This window comes from Sturnira hondurensis, unplaced genomic scaffold (genome assembly GCF_014824575.4).
Source record: "Sturnira hondurensis isolate 20B ecotype Veracruz unplaced genomic scaffold, ASM1482457v3 Scaffold0022908, whole genome shotgun sequence".
NCBI lineage: Eukaryota > Metazoa > Chordata > Mammalia > Chiroptera > Phyllostomidae > Sturnira > Sturnira hondurensis.
In genome coordinates this window covers 3,641,266-3,658,071 of record NW_028095539.1, presented here as the reverse complement: position 1 = coordinate 3,658,071, position 16,806 = coordinate 3,641,266, and the positions used below count along the sequence as shown (strand labels likewise).

Genomic DNA, 16,806 nt, shown 5'->3' with positions numbered 1-16,806 from the left:
CTGTGTTTGAACACAACAGCCCACCAGGACCTGTGAAAGCAACCCCTCTCCCAACCGGTTCCAAAGCTGCTCTGGGCCCGCCCACGGCCGTGCTGCTGGTGAGATGCTGAAGTCAGCAGGCAGGCTGACTCTAGCACACTCCTGACCACCACAGTCCACAGGTGACTTTTGGTCACCGACAGGGTCCCAGAACACGTCCTCTCACAGGGCAGACCCCAGGTGACACCACCGGGTGAGGACTGTTTGATGGTCAAAGTGCGTGGTGACGCTAGGACCTTCCTGTGAAGGCCCCATTTTGTCTTCCCTGGGAGGTGTGGCTTCCCTCTAGAACAGGGGCAGGCAGGGCTGAGTTGAGCTAACGTGGGTGGGAAAGCCTGGGGTGGCGTGTTCATTTTGGGCCGGCCGAGGGTCTGCGAGGTATCGGCAGCAGAAGGATTTCCTGACCTCTGGCTTCTCTGGGGTCTCTGGTACTCAGGTTCCCAGCGTGGACTCTCAGCACAGAGGCTGCTGCCTTCTGAGCACTAGCAAATGAGGCCTCGATGCCCCTGCTCCTGACTTGGCTCCGGGGACCCTGCTCTGCCTGACCCTATGGCCATTAGACGGGCTCTTCTCAGGGGCCGGCTGTTTGGGGAGGACTGAGTTCAAGCTTCAGAAGCAAACTTCCCTGGGAGCTCCTCCTACATGGGTCAGTCGACATCATTCCACACAGGAAGTATGTGGACACCTACTCAGAGGTCCAGTCCAAGATGGATCCACCCCCTCTGCCTCACAGAACAATGGCGGGGGTATGCGTCTGGGTCAATGGGTACATGTCTAGATAAATGGGCACATGTCTGGGTCAGTGGGTACGCATCTGGGTACACGTGTGGGTAAACGGGTATGCTAAGTCCAGACAAAGGCGAAGACGGGCGACACCTTCCCGAATGCTGTGGCCTTCTGAATAAAATCTATAGCCCTTCGCCAGAAATCTCATTAAGGGGCGGTCAGGCGGGGAGTCCTGGCTATAAGGCACTAGTTACGGTAGCAACTACCACCATTGTTCTATGATTACAGCCATCACTTACTCAATGCGTACTATGTGCCCGGCATAGTGCTCGCAGCTTTTCGAGCTGGGCTCACTGAATCCTCTCAATCACCCCAAGACAGTTTCCATTGTACAGATGAAGAAACTGAGGCTCAGAACAGCTGGATTACTTGCCCAGGGTCCTACCTCCAGGAGGTGGGGGAGTTGGTACTCACACCCCGGCTCGTCTGACTGCAAAACGGGGGTGTGCCCATGTGCCGTGATGAGAGACTTCTCCCAGAAGCAGCAAGGAAGAAAAATACTGGGGGACTTCCCCTGCACTCTGCAGTTCTGGGAGGAGACCCCTAGGGACAGAGCAGGGAGTAGAAATTTTAAGGAAGAAAGAAAGGCAAGGCGAGTCCCGGTGGCCTGGCAAGGCAGACCAGGGGGCCCAGAATGCGGGCTTGGGCCCGGGAGGGACCTCCTTTTGTGGTGACTTCTGTGAGTACGATGGCACTTTGTAATCACTGTGATCTTTTGCCTCTCCTGGACCCCGACTGCTCATATGGCAGTGACGAGGTGGCTAGCCTGGGATTCTGGGGGCCTTTCACAAAGGGTGTCGTGGCTGTGAACTGGTATTTGGTCTCACCTTGGGTGTCCACCTGGTTTTATTACAGATCTCTTAAAGGGCATGTGCCACCCTATTCGTTGCACCTTCCACACAGTGGATAACACCAGGTGTGCTGCCAGCGGAGCTCTGGAGGATGCTGTTTACCTGCCCCGGGGCTCCATTTAGGGAGGTCCTCTCCGGTGGCAGGGCTCACGCCCCCCTCAGCGCCACATCTCAGAACCACGTGCTTGGCGACAATACAGGGCCTGGGGGCCCCTTACCTCATCGGAAGAGCCATTCTCCACTCGGAATCGTCCAGCCCTTTGGATGGCTCCATCAGCGTCACTGGAAATAAGCTGGGGACAAGAGAGTGCACAGTTAGGTGGCTGGGTCACCATTTGCAATGTCTCCTGTCTGTACCCGTCCTATATGTGAACCACGTCCAACAACAGTGGGAGGCCCTGTCTAGAAGCTAAAGGTCTTTTGGAAACTCCATTGACCAAGTCCTCCCCACACTGTCGGCCCTGGTCTGCAGAACACCTAACCCCCGGGAGCGGAAAACAAGAGCGTCCGTTCTGAATGGGAACGCACTGCAATCCTGGAAAACGCCGAGGCGTTGCTCTCTGGGAAGAGAACCGTAAGGCACACCGCATGTGGGCAAGTGCTGCTCACTTAGGGCAACACCGGAAGNCAAGAGAGTGCACAGTTAGGTGGCTGGGTCACCATTTGCAATGTCTCCTGTCTGTACCCGTCCTATATGTGAACCACGTCCAACAACAGTGGGAGGCCCTGTCTAGAAGCTAAAGGTCTTTTGGAAACTCCATTGACCAAGTCCTCCCCACACTGTCGGCCCTGGTCTGCAGAACACCTAACCCCCGGGAGCGGAAAACAAGAGCGTCCGTTCGGAATGGGAACGCACTGCAATCCTGGAAAACGCCGAGGCGTTGCTCTCTGGGAAGAGAACCGTAAGGCACACCGCATGTGGGCAAGTGCTGCTCACAGAGGGCAACACCGGAGGCCAAGTCTCAAGTTCAGCCACCTGCACGGGAGATCTGAAGAAACGATCAATGGCTGGCACGAACACAAGGCTCTGCTGCCACTGCAGAGAGCTCCTGTGCCTTGTTCAGCATGAAACAGTTTCCGAAAGGCTGACGAGCCCCGGCCAAGGCCGGCAGACTGCATTTCAGCCCTGGCAGCGAGACACTTGCCGATGGCCGTCAAGGGACTCAATGCCAGAGAGGGAGGATCGGGAAGTAGGTCAGGGCACATCAGTTCTAAAATTCCTGGTGCACGATTGCTCTTATTTTCTCCCAAATCTTCTAGACTGCTCAGGAGCAACTTGGAGATATGACATCTCTCTTTTTTTTAACCTTCTGATTCTGCCCACAGTTTACAGCAAAGATCTGCCAACAGGTTCCGCGTTTCAGACTCATTCGGACACAGCTGCCCCGAGGGGCTCTTCTCGCTGCTCCGACCTGGCCGACCCCCGCCAACCCTGACCGACGGCCCACAGTTTCCTTAGAAAGCCTATCGTCTCATTTTCACCCGTGTTGACAGAAAGGAAGGCATGAAAATGGAAACATTTCAGGGAAAAAGAACACATTTTCCCACGGAAATTATTTGAGAAAGGTTGATCATTTTTTTTATGATAGGTAGAAAAATAACTGTATCTAGTGTCTTACTGAGGGCTTCTACGTTGCCATGAACTCTTCCGGCCTGAACATCATGTCACTTAATTCCCTTTGTAACAACACACGGTAGGTTTCATTGTTATTCTCACTCACAAAGGAGGAAATGGAGGCAGAGAAAGGTAGAAACAACCACTGACGCCATGTAACAGTGTGGGGGGGCCCGCCACGTGAACCGAGGCAGTCGGACTCCCCAAACCCCCAGCCGCTGCCCCGCCCAACCATCCTCCACGGAATATCCGTGATGAAGTCCAGCCTGTACACCCCATCTTTATCTTGCGAAATGTTTTTTTTAAAGATAACTACGAAGAAGACTTATGTATGTTCACTATTTGTGGCCCCAGATCATTATGGTGTTTCGACACTGAAGATGGGCAAATGAGGCCAAGTGGCAGAGAACTTAACCTTGCCCCAGGAGAGGTCGGCTTTGGCTCCTGGGAGGTGATCTCGAGTCCTGGGATGCCCTGCCTGAGTGTCTGTTTGTTCACCTGGGGGCTTTGGGTCACGAGGGGGAGCAACGTGATTTACAGTGGGGGCTTTGGGTCCCGTGGTATCGGGGCTACCTCTGGGCACAGTGCTCCCTGTGTGTGGCCACAGGTCGTTCTGGAGGAGCGAATGCTGCCCGGGACCCCGAGGTAGGGGGCAGCGGGGAGCTCTGCACGCGGAGCTCACTCCCCTGCACTCTGTCCCGTGTGCCAGTCTCATGTGCCAGTCCCCTGGGCTGATTCTCATCTGTACCCTTTCACCGTAACAAACCCTAAGTGAGCCTAACAGCTTTCAATAAGCGCTGTGAGTCTCGGCGAATTATGGAACCCGAGAGTGGCCTTGGGGACCCCCACACTCTGCAGCTGGTGTCAGCAGTGAGGGATCTTGTGGACTGGTTTGTGTCTAAAGTATAAGAGCAAGATGAATCGAGGTCTCCTGGGGTTACTGCCAAGTTCGCAGGGGACTCAGTGTTAATTTCTTCTTTGCTTGTGAGGGAATAGCAAATAGGTTTCAAGGGAAGTGTTATTGGTATCGGCTGCCTCAAGGGCTTTGGGGGAAGCATTCCCAGGTCACATCTGGACTTGGAGAGACAAAGAGCTGCAATCAATGAATAACATCTGACACTGGTACATGAGAAAAGCACCATGCACCCCCCTACCCTCCTGCCCCCGAATTAGAGGTTGGTAGATCTAGTCCTCACTGCGGCGGTCTCATCTGGGACTCAGAGGCTTGGCAGAAGAGCTGACGTCATGCAATGATTCACTCAAGATACACAAACCAAATGTCTGCCAACGGCGTTTCAGACACTGCCAGGCGAAGGCAATGGTGCCTTTCTCCTTTGTTGAGAACAAGAAGCTTACTGTTTATCTGGCTTGAAAAGTTGCAGAAGCAGAAAGGAAGGGCATGTTTCTTTTTTTAAATGTATTTACTTGTTTTTCAAGTGCAGTTTTCTGTCTATTACTCCCATCCCTANTAATTTTCTCCCCCCCCCCCCCCCCCCCCCCCCCCCGCCAAGGAAGGGCATATCTCATGCTTTGATGGTTAGAAGGCACTTAGCTCCCTCTGCTCTCGAAATCTACACACACTGAACTTAGACCTCAAGCCAACCCATTTAACTCCATCACCTTTACCACCTCCACCATCTCCATCTTCATCCAAGTCACTGTCACGGCTCACCTGGACGACTGCAGCCACCTCCTCACTGGTCCATACGCCCCGCCACCGTTGCTCCACTCCACCCACTCACACCGCAGCCTGCAGCCCGGTGACTCTGGCAAATTGCAAACCTGACCATCCCACAATCCTGTCTATGCCAGCACCCACTCCGCCCCACCCGAGGATGTGCACCCATCACTCCCTCGCCCGGGATGCCCTCCTCTGCCCTCGTCCCCTAGAGAGGCCTTCTCTTCATGCAGTCTCACTGCAGTCCCCACTGCAGGGGACCTCCCTGACCTCAGGGCCTGGGAAATGAGCCCAGTAGAAGCTTGGGAGCATCCCCGGAGCTGGGGTTCCCTTTCTTTCTGGATGGCTCTTTTTGTGCCTGCCTCTCCTCACGCACCCCCTCTGCTCCCCATGAGAAGCCCCACAAAGGCAGGGACCACCGATCTTCTGGCGACTGCACCACCTCCGCCCTAGCTAAGCACACTGCCTGCCACAACACAGATGGTCACGGAATATTTACCAAACAAGAAACATGTGAATAGGTGAAGGAAGAATTCCTGATTAAGTAACTATAGGAATCGAGATCTGTGAGAAGATCTACGCCAGTTCTGGACACCAGAGGAGGGTCGTCACTCACACAAGAAACAATGTGAGGGACAGGACCAGTGCCCCGAGTCACGACGTGCCAGGCCACACCAGCCTGGGCGGTGGCTTCCTCATACCTGGTGGCCTGCCCGGGTGAGAGTGGGTGTCAGGGCAGTGGGTGGGAAGGCCACCTCCAGTCGCACTGGGAAAGTGACCCAGGCTGGCACGCGGGATGGCAGCCCCGTCTCTGCCGCTGGCTCAGGCCGCCGGCGCCACGCAGCAGAGTGAGCTGTGGCAGCTGGTGCCTGGATGTTGAAGAAAACAGTGTTCTGGCGAACTGGGAGGCGGAAGAGTAACGCCCCAGGGTAAAAAGCCCTTTCAACACAGCTGCGTCTGTCCGTAGTTTTCCTCCAGTCATTCTCCTGAACCTCTGATCTGGTCAATCAAAACTATAAACATCAGTAAAGTCTTCTTTTGTTGGAAGGAGATTTGGCTCGGGAATGGCACAGTACCTCCAGGAACCCATCCCAACGGCCAGTGCCACACTCCCTAGGACTTCCTCTGCCAGCCCCACATGGCACAGAGTCCGGGCTGCCACCGAAGTCCGAGCTCACCATCTCCCATGTAGCCACACTGTGGCTGGGCACGTGGCTAGACCACAGTTCCCTCCAGGGGGCCATTTGACCTAATTCTTCCCGCTGGAAGGTGGGTCACAGTTCCAGGTGGCCTCTGGAGACCCAGGCCCTTTGGAGAGGGGGCAGGCGCCCGTCCCACACCTTCCTTCCCTCTGCACTGGCCACGGCCTCACTGACCGAGGAGACCCGGGAGTACAGAGTGAAGACAGGGGGTCCATCGTGAGTCCCAGAGTGTGCGGGGCAGAGCCACCCACGGACTCAGACTGTCTGGCTGGAGCTGACAGTGAATAAGCTTGTTCTTAACTGCAGCCTGATGTCTAAGCCAACTAATATACCCCCTGAGAAAGAGCAAAGAAAAAAAATCGTTCAACCTGTGACAAGTCTGTGATTTAAGGCGCGAACACTGATCTGAGGTAGCAGAGCAGACGTTCTTTGAAACAGTGTCATTGTGAAAGCACAGGGACGCTGCAGGTGATGACGGCTGGTCGCTGTAATGATTTGGGGGGTGTTGGGTCTATGAAATGGAACAAGGCATGGTCCGGGCTCACGATGTGAAGCATGGTTTCTGACGTTTGAAATGTAGACCACAGTCCCCAGTGAGCACGCTGAACCAAAAATCAGACGCTCAGAAGGAAATGTCCCCAAAGGAGCACAGTAGAAAACCAGTCTGTAGATGGGCCCGGAAGGTTCAGAAACAAAGTAGAGAGCAGGTTGGTCTGAGATCACCCCACTCCAAGGCCACAGAGAGGAGGGGGCTGGGCAGTCTGCTCCTGCTCTTCCTTCTCCCCCGAGGAGAAGAGGGGGCACTCATGTGCTCTGACCTGTGCGAACACAGCTCTGCCCCTCCCGGAGTTCAGGAAGATGGTTTTTAATCAGATCCATCCAGATCTGCCCTCCTGAGGACTGAGCCCAGGGCAGGGGCAAAATGGGCAGGTGGGTAAAGGGGAACCTGGGCCCCCTAGAGGTCAACTGGGAGAACAGCGCAGACATAATGAAGATGGATGGGCACCACTCCCTTAGACAGAAAAATAAGCCTCAAAGACTGGGAACATAAATGTAATCTAACCACTAAGAGACATATTACGATAAAACAATATACAATAAAACAATCATGGAAAAGAAAATCGAAGAAAAAATATCCATCGTGAGTGGGGAAAAAAGGAAAATGATGAGGGAATAATAAAATCAGATGGTAGAACTCAGAAAAATAGCAAGCTCATCCAAGTCACAGTACATGAATGAGTAAACCCACTCACTCCCAAGATACAATAATCACAGGCACTTATTATAAAACAAAAAATCAATAGCAGTTTATAAGATTGTCATTACAATGGAAAATCTTAGCATGTTTCATCCTGATAGGTCAAGGCAAAAATTAATAAGGATTTATAGAGGAATAAAATTATAAAATTAAGAAGCATAACTTAATAGAAAAATGCTTAATTTATCAAGGTACAAACAGAGGATACACACTTTTTAAGAACACTGACTAAACTCCAAAAAAGTCATCAAGGAGGGGAGGGCGGGGGGTGGCCTAGGAGGGGGAAAGGGCAGAAAACTGTACTTGAACAACACTTAAAATAAAATAATTAAAAAAACCATCAAATACTGGATAGAAAGCAAACATGAATAAATTCTATAAAACAGAAACAATATAGGTTTTTAGCATATTGCCACCGAATGGGAAATTAATATTAAAACGTTAAAAATTGGGAATTTAAAAATATACACCTGAAAGAAACTCTTGGGTCAAACAGGAAAATTAAAATTGGACACTATTCAGATATCAACAATGAAAACAGTACATATTTTAAAAATGCAGCCCTGGCTGGTGTAGCTCAGTGGATTGAGCGCGGGCCTGCGAACCAGAGGATCACGGTTCCATTCCCAGTCAGGGCACATGCCTGGGTTGCAGTCTGGTTCCTTGCAGGCCAACTACCAGCAGGGGATGCATGAAAGGCAACCATACACTGATGTTTCTCTCCCTCTCTCCTTCCCCTCTAAATATAAATAAATAAATAAAATCTTTAAAAAAAATGCAATAGATGCTACATTTACAGGAAAATTCATAATCTTAAATGCTTTCATTATTAAACCAGAAAGAATAAACACAATGAGCTACTCAGTAACCTCTAGAAGATACAAAAGTAGAACAATGAAATAAACACAGGAGAGCAGGCAAAAGGAATCAATAAAAGATCAGAACAGAAATTATAGATTTGGAAAGACAGTAGAATCAATAAACACAGCCAAGAGATCATCAGGAGGTCTGCTTTTAAAAAGCAGAGAACACACACACACAGAGTGATAATAAAGAAAACAAAACTCGAGAAGAGATTTTCAAAGCATGAGAGAACACGACACAAAATTACACAAATATTACTAAACACTTCAATGAAATGGAAACTTTCAAGGATGATATACACAATGAAAACCATCTTAAGACGAGAAAGAAACCTGAATATACCAAGAACTGTCTGTAGAACTGATCAGCGTTCGAACTGGTCAAACGCTGCCCCACAGAGGCCACCTGAGCCTGGAGGGTTTTCAGAGGTGGTGCTGGGCCAGCCCCCCCACGACAGGGCCACCCCCCAACCCCTCACGCCACAGGACTGCGGGCTCACTCGTAGGAGAGCAGGGCAGCGCTGCCTTGGAGGAGGAGGAAGGGGCAGATTCTTTCGCAGCCATTCTGGCGCAGAAGTTCGGGGTGTTAGTACATACTCCACATCAGCAATGCTAAGGAACGAGGGCGGGGTTTTCATTTTATTTTGCTTGACTTGGTCTTAGCATCTGACTCGGTCACATAGCGAAAGGGAAGGGAAAAGGCCGGTACCTGTCAGGCACTGGCTGGGACAGGTTCCTCTGGTATTCCTGCGTCATCCAACCCTATGGCCACTGGCACCATTCACATTGAATTCAAAATTAATTAAAATGAGAAACGTTCAGTTCCTCAGTTGCACTCATCACACTGCAAGTTCAATAGCCACCTGGGGCCACGCCCCGGCACAGACCACAGGGAAGTGCTCCGACCGGACTGGGGAAGGCCGATCTCGATGCAGCTCTGGCGGCCAAAGCAGCTTCTCAGGGTGAAACTCTTTCGGTGAGTTAAACGCACGAAAAGCAGAGGAAATGTGTGCAATTTAACATCCTGAATGGAGGCTTTGGTCCGGTATCAGCCAAAACTGTAGCAGAGTCCAATGTTTTAGATGTTTTGTTTCTGGAAGAAGTAACTTCCAAGTAATAATATCCATTTGTGTGATTTACCAAATGAATTCGAAAGAAAGTATTTTAAAAACCAGGAAGCAGGGAGTGTTATTCATTAACTACTGTGTATAAAAGGATTGTTAGCTTAACACTAAAGGCAATTAAATGAGAATATTTCCTAAAGTAATACAAATATATAATTTCTCAAAAACCAACAGCTTCCCCCTTCCACGTAACCACCCTGCTTCTCCAGCCGGTGTCTGTCTCAGTGCCAAGGCGGGGCTGGGGTACCTGCGCCCTCTGTTTCCCATGCACTGCGCATGCAGCATCCAGGCTGGTGAAGCACAGAAACAGCATTTTAACCCAGAATAAAGTCTCCAAACGTCTGTGTAAAGTAGGTCTTTTGACTACTATTTCAGACCCTCCCGCCTCCATCTCCTCCTTGAAAACGAGTGGTTATGAATATGGATTTTGGCAATCAACTAATCAGGTTCAAATCTCCTTCTACACTTTCAGCTCTGTGCTTTGGGGCAAACCACTTCATTTTTCCTTATCTTTAACATGGGGACAATGATCGTAGCCACTTCAAGGCTCTGTGGAGAGGATTCAATAACATAAAACATGTAATGAGCCTAGGACAGTGCCTGGACATCGGAAGTGTTCAAGATACATTGAGCACTACACACACTAAAGTAACTGATGGAAGGTTCTGCTTAGTATCAGCATGAAGAAACCATCTGAACGCTGTCTTCGCACTCCTGGACTCTGTCTAAACATTTGTCAGCCTGGCAAACACCATCAGAGCCTATTTCTCGGGGCCGGCGCTAACCGTCAGACCTCTGAAGACAAGCGTGCTGTGATGCCTGGCCTGGAGGAGAGACTGACGCACGCGTAAACAGACAGATCACCACGCAGCCTGGTTAAACGCCACAACAGGAGCAAGGCGGGTGTTGTGGGTGGGGTCAGAGGCTGCAGAGCCAACTCTGCCTCAGGGAGCTGGAGATGGTTTCATTGCTGTGATGCGATTTATTCTGGAAGATATATGGGACCTTTGAGAAATGATTTCAAACATAAGCAGATTTTTAAAAAAAGTACAAATACTGGCCAAGAAGACCTATTCACCATGTGCAGACCACACACACGCACACGCACACACACCTGGATTAGGAAGTACTAGCACTGCCCAGAGGGATGAAAGAAAGCTTAAATGTTTCCATCAATAAAGGTGAGTGTTTGGGGGTTTGGGGGGTCCAGGTCTGAATGTAGGCAGACGAGCCACCCCTTTCTGGTGAGTGCTGTCCCCAGGCCCTGTGCCCTGGTCATTTCCAATGCCTTCGGGAGAGGCCAGGGAGGGGAGTGCTGGGGCCAGAGGAGACTTTCTCACCTCGGGCCTATGCTGCTTGTGCCAGGGGACAGGGATGCTATTTGGGGGGTTGGGCCACTCAAGTGGGGACCATGGGGGTCAGAGGGCTCCCCAGCCAGGAGAATACATGTTGGCGAAAGCAGAGCCACCACGGCCTCAGAGCTGGGCTCAGATTTTCTAAAAAACCACCACCGATCCTTGGCCGCTGTCCTCAGCAAGCTCAACATCCATCCGGATGGTCCATCTGCTGTTTTGAGCTCCTCGCCTTCCACTTCGTCAAATTCACTAACCGCCCTTGACCTCGTGGCCTTGCCATGCACGGCCCACAGCGCAGACACACTCTCACCTCAGGGGCACACATTCTCAACGGGACCTGCGCTCAATCCCTTTGGCACTGCGCTGAACAACACGCAGGCCCCCTGCGCTGCCGACTCGTCACGCCCACCGAGTTGAGTCCCAGCTCGTACTGCCCCTCCCTCCCCTGCCCAGAAGGGCCACCCTCTTGCATGTCTGTGCTCAGAGACGCGAAAGCTTTCAGTGACTGGGCCTCTGACAGGCTCATGCGTTGGACCCTGGCTGCATCTTCACTCCCATGCCCCACGCCTGTCAGCCATTCCGTCCTCACTGCCCGTGACAGCTCCTGCCTTGTCCTGGACTTGTCAGTCACCATCCCCGAAATAGCCTTTCCTTCAAGAGGTGACCTATGTACTCACTGTACTGAGAGATGTCATGCGAGTCAGGGAGAGCTCTGTCTTCTAAGCCTCCATTTCAAATACATCTGTCTTGCTTTCCTCGTTCGACTCCTACCCGACAGTGGCCCCTGAGATTCAACTTGCCGGTGAAACAGCTGTGAGGATTCAGCACAAAAGGTGATGACGATTCCCAGGTCTGAAGACAGACTGCCCACCCCACGGCCCAGACACCAGGGCATTTCTGCTGACCACACGGCCAGTGAGAAAACCGAAAACATGTTTGGTCACGGGCTTCACTGCCTGGAACAGAGAAACCAGCAGTCAGCGCAGAAAGTCGGAGGGCCCTTTACCTTCCCCACACTACGTCGTTTCGTATGAGGTGCACGGGTCCTACACCTGGGACCCGTGACCAAACGGGTCCCAGAAAACGCCGGGAGTCACCACTTTGCTACATGGGCACCGCATTTTGGGGGCCCGCAGCCATGCCAGCACCTCTCCAAGAAAACACTTGGCCAGAAGTAAGAGGGAGGAAGAGGAAGTCCATTTAGAGGATGCAGCCTTCATAAGCAGAGCTCCACATGTAGGGAGAAAGGCTGGAAGCGTCCTGGGAGCAGAGCAGCTGGCCACCAAAGGGTGGTGGAGGCGGATGGGGAGAGATTTCTCCTCTTCATAATCTCCACCCAGTTCTTGAATGTACATAAGATTCCATTTTCTCGAGCTTCTGTCAAGAGCCAAGCAAACATAGCTTCGATACTCCTCTCCCCGCCAGTCTGCCGCCTGGCCCCCTAAGCCCCTGCCTGACCCGTACATTCTGGAAGCACTGGTTCAGCGGATGCCCTTGGGGTGCGCTCAGCCGAGCATGAGAGCATCCCTGTCTCACCCAGCAGAGCAGCACAGGATAAGCATCAGCGCGACCCTGGAAACTGATGGGGGGGCTCTGCCTGGCCAGCAGCCCTCCCGCTGTGTGGCTCTGAGAAGCTGCGGTCCCTAAGGTGCGCTATGTGTGCTGCCTGTTGAAAAATACAAGGTCTGAACAGCTCCCTGTTTGACGATTTCATTTAAAAAGCCAACAAAAACCAACATGGGAGCTATGAAAAAAATGCTACATGTGATCCTGAAAATGAAAGAAGGAAGTATTTCGTTTTTACTATGAAACCAAAATAAAATTTTGGAAAAAGCAGTTACTACCTTCAATAAGACAGAAGATGTGATCTTTGCAACAAGTGTATAAGGCTTGAGGAAGTGGAGGAGATAAAACAAAAAAAAGAAAGAAGGCCCTGGCTGGTGTAGCTCAGTGGATTGAGCGCAGGCCTGCGAACCAGACAATTGCGGTTTGATTCCCAGTCAGGGCACATGCCTGGGTTGCAGGCCAGTTCCCAACAGGGGACACACCAGAGGCAACCATACATTGATGTTTCTTTCTCTCTCTCCTTCCCTTCCCCTCCAAAGATAGATAGATAGATAAATAAATAAATAAATAAATAAATAAAAGAAGACCAAAATATGCGAATGTGAGACAGCTCCTGATTGGAGGAGGAAAGCTACCTGTTCACCTAGGAAACAGGAACAGTAACAGGACCACCGTCTGAGAGGCGTTCCCAGGAAGAAAAGGAACAAAATACAACCAGGAAGAAAAGACCGTGTGGAGGGCAGAGGAAAAGACCTTTCTTACTGTCTCGAGGTGGGACAGGAACAAAATCCAAAGACACAGCAGAAGAAAACATTCAGCTGTGACGAAGGACCTGAGTCTAAGAATCAATCACTCAGATGCAGTGCTCTGGGAAAAATTAATAAAAAAGAAACGTGCAGAGAAATCAGGGGAAACATTTTTAAAATAAAAGAATAAAGAAGAAGATCTGAGAAAAATCCAGGCAGGAAAGGCGGTCCAGGCGGTCCGCCTGGAAAGAAAACAAATTAAACTGCCTCGGACGTCTCTCCAGAACGTGCAAGGACAGAAGGTGACTGTGCTGGGTTAAATAGCGCCCCCCAAATCCACATCCACCTGGAGCCTCAGGATGTGCCTTTGCTTGCAGAGGGTCCTTGCAGGTGGAGTTCATGGGGGTGAGGTCCTACTGGATTAGGGTGGGCCCTAAGTGCAACGGCTGGTGTCTTTATCAGAGAAAAGTGAGAGACCCCAACACAAAGCAGGTCAGGTGGCCAGGCAATAACACAACCAGACTGGGGTGCTGTGGCTGTGGGCCACAGGGTGTCGCCACAGCTGGCCACCCCAGAACCCAGAGGAGGCAGGACCGGTTTTCCCCTTCAGCCTTCAGAAGTGAGAGCATGGCTCTGTCAACATCTTAATTCTGGCCTTCTGGCCTCTAGAACTATGAGAGAGAAAGTTTTTTCTGTTACTTTAAGCCATTTGCTTTGTGGTAACTTGTTACAGTAGAGCCTGGGATCCTAACATGATAACAGATCAGAATGTGTGAGGTTTTAAGAAAAAGAGGTGATGACTCAGAAATGTAAACCGGCCAAGCTGGTCTTCTGGGAGGCCTAACTTGAGATATTCTCAGATTGAGAAAAGATACCTCCCTGTCCTGCCTGAAACAGTGCCCCTGGGCCTCCTGCACGGGGTGTTCACTACGGCTCTGGAATAGCAGCCCCCACAATTAGACATGAAGAAGAAATAAGAGGTTTGGATGGGAGGAGACAGAAATGTTTGTAGAAGAGTATCTGTACTTTCAAAAGATTATTGTACTTTGTTTTTAAGTATAGAAGCACAATACAACATACAGACCCACTTAGCATATAAATTTAATGACAAAGGGACACACACACTAAATCTTAACAGTGATTATCCTTAGGTGGTAGGATTACAGATGAATTCAATTTTCCTGTGCTTTTCAGTACATTTCCAATTTTCTATAATCGGCATGTGTCCCTTCTATAATGAGAACAGTGTTTCGGCATGCATGGGTGTCATACACACATAGAACGGAAAAAAGATAAAAAGTTTAAGAAGAGAAATAAGAATTTGCATCAGACATCAGATTTTTTTTTTTTAGCAAAACAGATGGTCTAGCAGCTAATACATAGCCATGTGGCTAATATGTAGCCCTCAGGGAGACAACCAAGAAAGAACCACGAGCCCTGCCCACCAGAAAAGGTGAGAGATGCCCACAAATAATTACAGTGTAAATGTGGCAGGTGTCACGGAGAGACTCGGAGAGCCATGCAGAGAGTGAGCGACGACTTTCCCCGGGAGAATCGGAGAAGGCTGCATGGAAACCACAGCCTGGCAGAGGCTCACTCCAGGGAGGGGGTCAAGAAGGAGGTGGGGCACGGGGAAGCCCAGAGGCCGGGGTCCCGGTGGGCAAAGCCCGGTTTGTCTGGAGGGTGAGCGAAGGCTCCAGGGTGGGTTAGAGCGAGCCTGGGAACGCTTCGGTGCCGGGCTCAGAGCTCCTGCTTTTCATTCCGTAAGCGCAGGAGGGATGCTGAGGTGTTGCTGCCGCTGTCACTCGCTGGTTTCAGAGACAAAGATGATGCTGCAGACGGGACAGTGGGGGCTTTTTCTTACAGTGGTAAGGAACTCAAAGCCCCCAGACTCGGGTTCATTGCAGCTGAGGCTTCTGACAAACTGGGTGAAATTTTATGAAACTTGATGAATAGAATCTTTGGGAAGTCAGGGAGAGCCAGAGAGAGTGCCCGGGAGCTTGGGGAAAATAGGGGGTGACAGGAATGTCACACAAAAAAGGGCGAACACAGAAGCAGTCCTGCTCCAGTGACAAACGCTCGCCCTTCAATCCTCTCAGATATATGGAATCGTAACCTCAAGTTCGGACAGACTCTTCAAGTGATTATTATGGTCATGAAGTTGGACAGACACTGGGCAGCCTGTGACACTGGGCCACACCACCGGGCTCTGAAGTCACCAAAACCCACTGTGGGCGGGGCGGGGAACGAGCTCCAGAACTTGGCCGAGTTAATGAATCGCTCTGAACCTCAGCTCCCTCAGCTGGAATGGGGGTAATGACGGTCACTACACCTCACCGGGTGGCTGTGAAATCTACATCGGGACGTGTGTAGTCCATGTGCACACATTCCATTTCCGTGTGTGTGTGGGTGCACCCGTCACTGCCTGGCATTGCCCGAGCACATCCTTGTGAACAAAGAGCAACTTGGCCGTGAAGTCTGTTTCACGCCATGTCACCAGCAGGATCTGGTGAGCGACTGGACGAGGGCTATGTCTGGTTCTGGAAGGTGGTACCATTGGGGTGGGGGGGAGGGGGACGAGGATGAGTCCAGTTTGGGGCATGTGAAGGTTCAGTGGCCCACAGGCCACCCCAGGAGAGATGCCCGGGGGGCATGTGGGCTGAATAGCAGACATCCCTACATCCACTTACGAGGATGAAAATGGGGAGCAACCTTCAGAACCCAGGGACTTGGCTGTCTCTCACAGAGAGGGTGCTGAGCTGTGCCTGCCCAGACTGGCCCGGAGACGGGAGAGAGTGGGGAGACTAGGGCCCAGCCCAGGGGCACAGGCAGAGGCCCACAGAGGACTTCAAACACTCTTGGTCCCGAAGCCCCAGGGAAAGCCGTCCCCAGCGACCTGCCAGGGGCACTGAAAGCAAAGTAAGCATGGTTTTCAAACGGGTGCGTGTGTGTGCCGATGGCTGTCCGACGCTGCAGTTTAGATGGTGGATCTGCCTAAAGTCAGAAGTAAACACATGTTCTTAAAAAGCACTTTCAGAAAATGCAGGCTATTTTCTATTCATCCTAGCGGTCTTCACAGGCAGATAACGTTACATATTTTTTTCAGGTTTTATTTTATTTTTATTTAATTCTTGTTCAAGTACAGTTTTCTGTCTTGTATTCCCAGCCCTGCTCCCCCCCAGTGCTCCCCACCTCCCTCTTATTTCTGCCCCCCCACCCTAGTTACTGTCCATGTGTCCTTTATACTTGTTCATGTGAGTCCTTCCCCTTTTACCCTGTGATTCTCTCCCCTCTCCCCTCTGGTCCCTGTCAGCCTGTTCTGTATTTCAGTGTCTTTGGTCATATTTTGCTTGCTTGTTTGTTTTGTTGTTTAGATTCCTGTTAAAGGTGAGATCATATGGTATTTGTCTTTCACCGCCTGGCTTATTTCGCTCAGCATAATGCTTTCCAGTTCCATCCATGATGTTGCAAAGGGTAGGAGCTCCTTCTTCCTTTCTGCAGCATAGAATTCCATTGTGTAAATGTACCATAGCTTTTTGATCCAGTCATTTACCGATGGGCATGTAGGTTGCTTCCAACTCTTGGCTATTGTAAATTGTGCTGCTATGAACATCGGGGTGCATAGGTTCTTTTGGATTGGTGTTTCAGGGTTCTTAGGATATACTCCCAAGAGTGGAATTGCTGGGTCAAAAGGCACGTTCATTTTTAGTTTTCTTAGAAAAT

The 16,806-nt window shown here is 50.9% G+C and overlaps 1 protein-coding gene across 7 annotated transcripts in view; it reads right to left on the bottom strand.

Annotated features, from left to right (window-relative positions):
• Positions 1-16,806, bottom strand: part of GARNL3 (GTPase activating Rap/RanGAP domain like 3) — a 117,947-nt gene that overhangs the window by 59,580 nt on the left and 41,561 nt on the right. For all 7 annotated transcript variants that reach the window (XM_037036524.1, XM_037036525.1, XM_037036526.1 and 4 more), the window contains one exon: positions 1,895-1,969. In XM_037036524.1, coding sequence (XP_036892419.1) covers positions 1,895-1,969 — 75 coding nt within the window. The remainder of the gene's footprint in view (positions 1-1,894; positions 1,970-16,806) is intronic.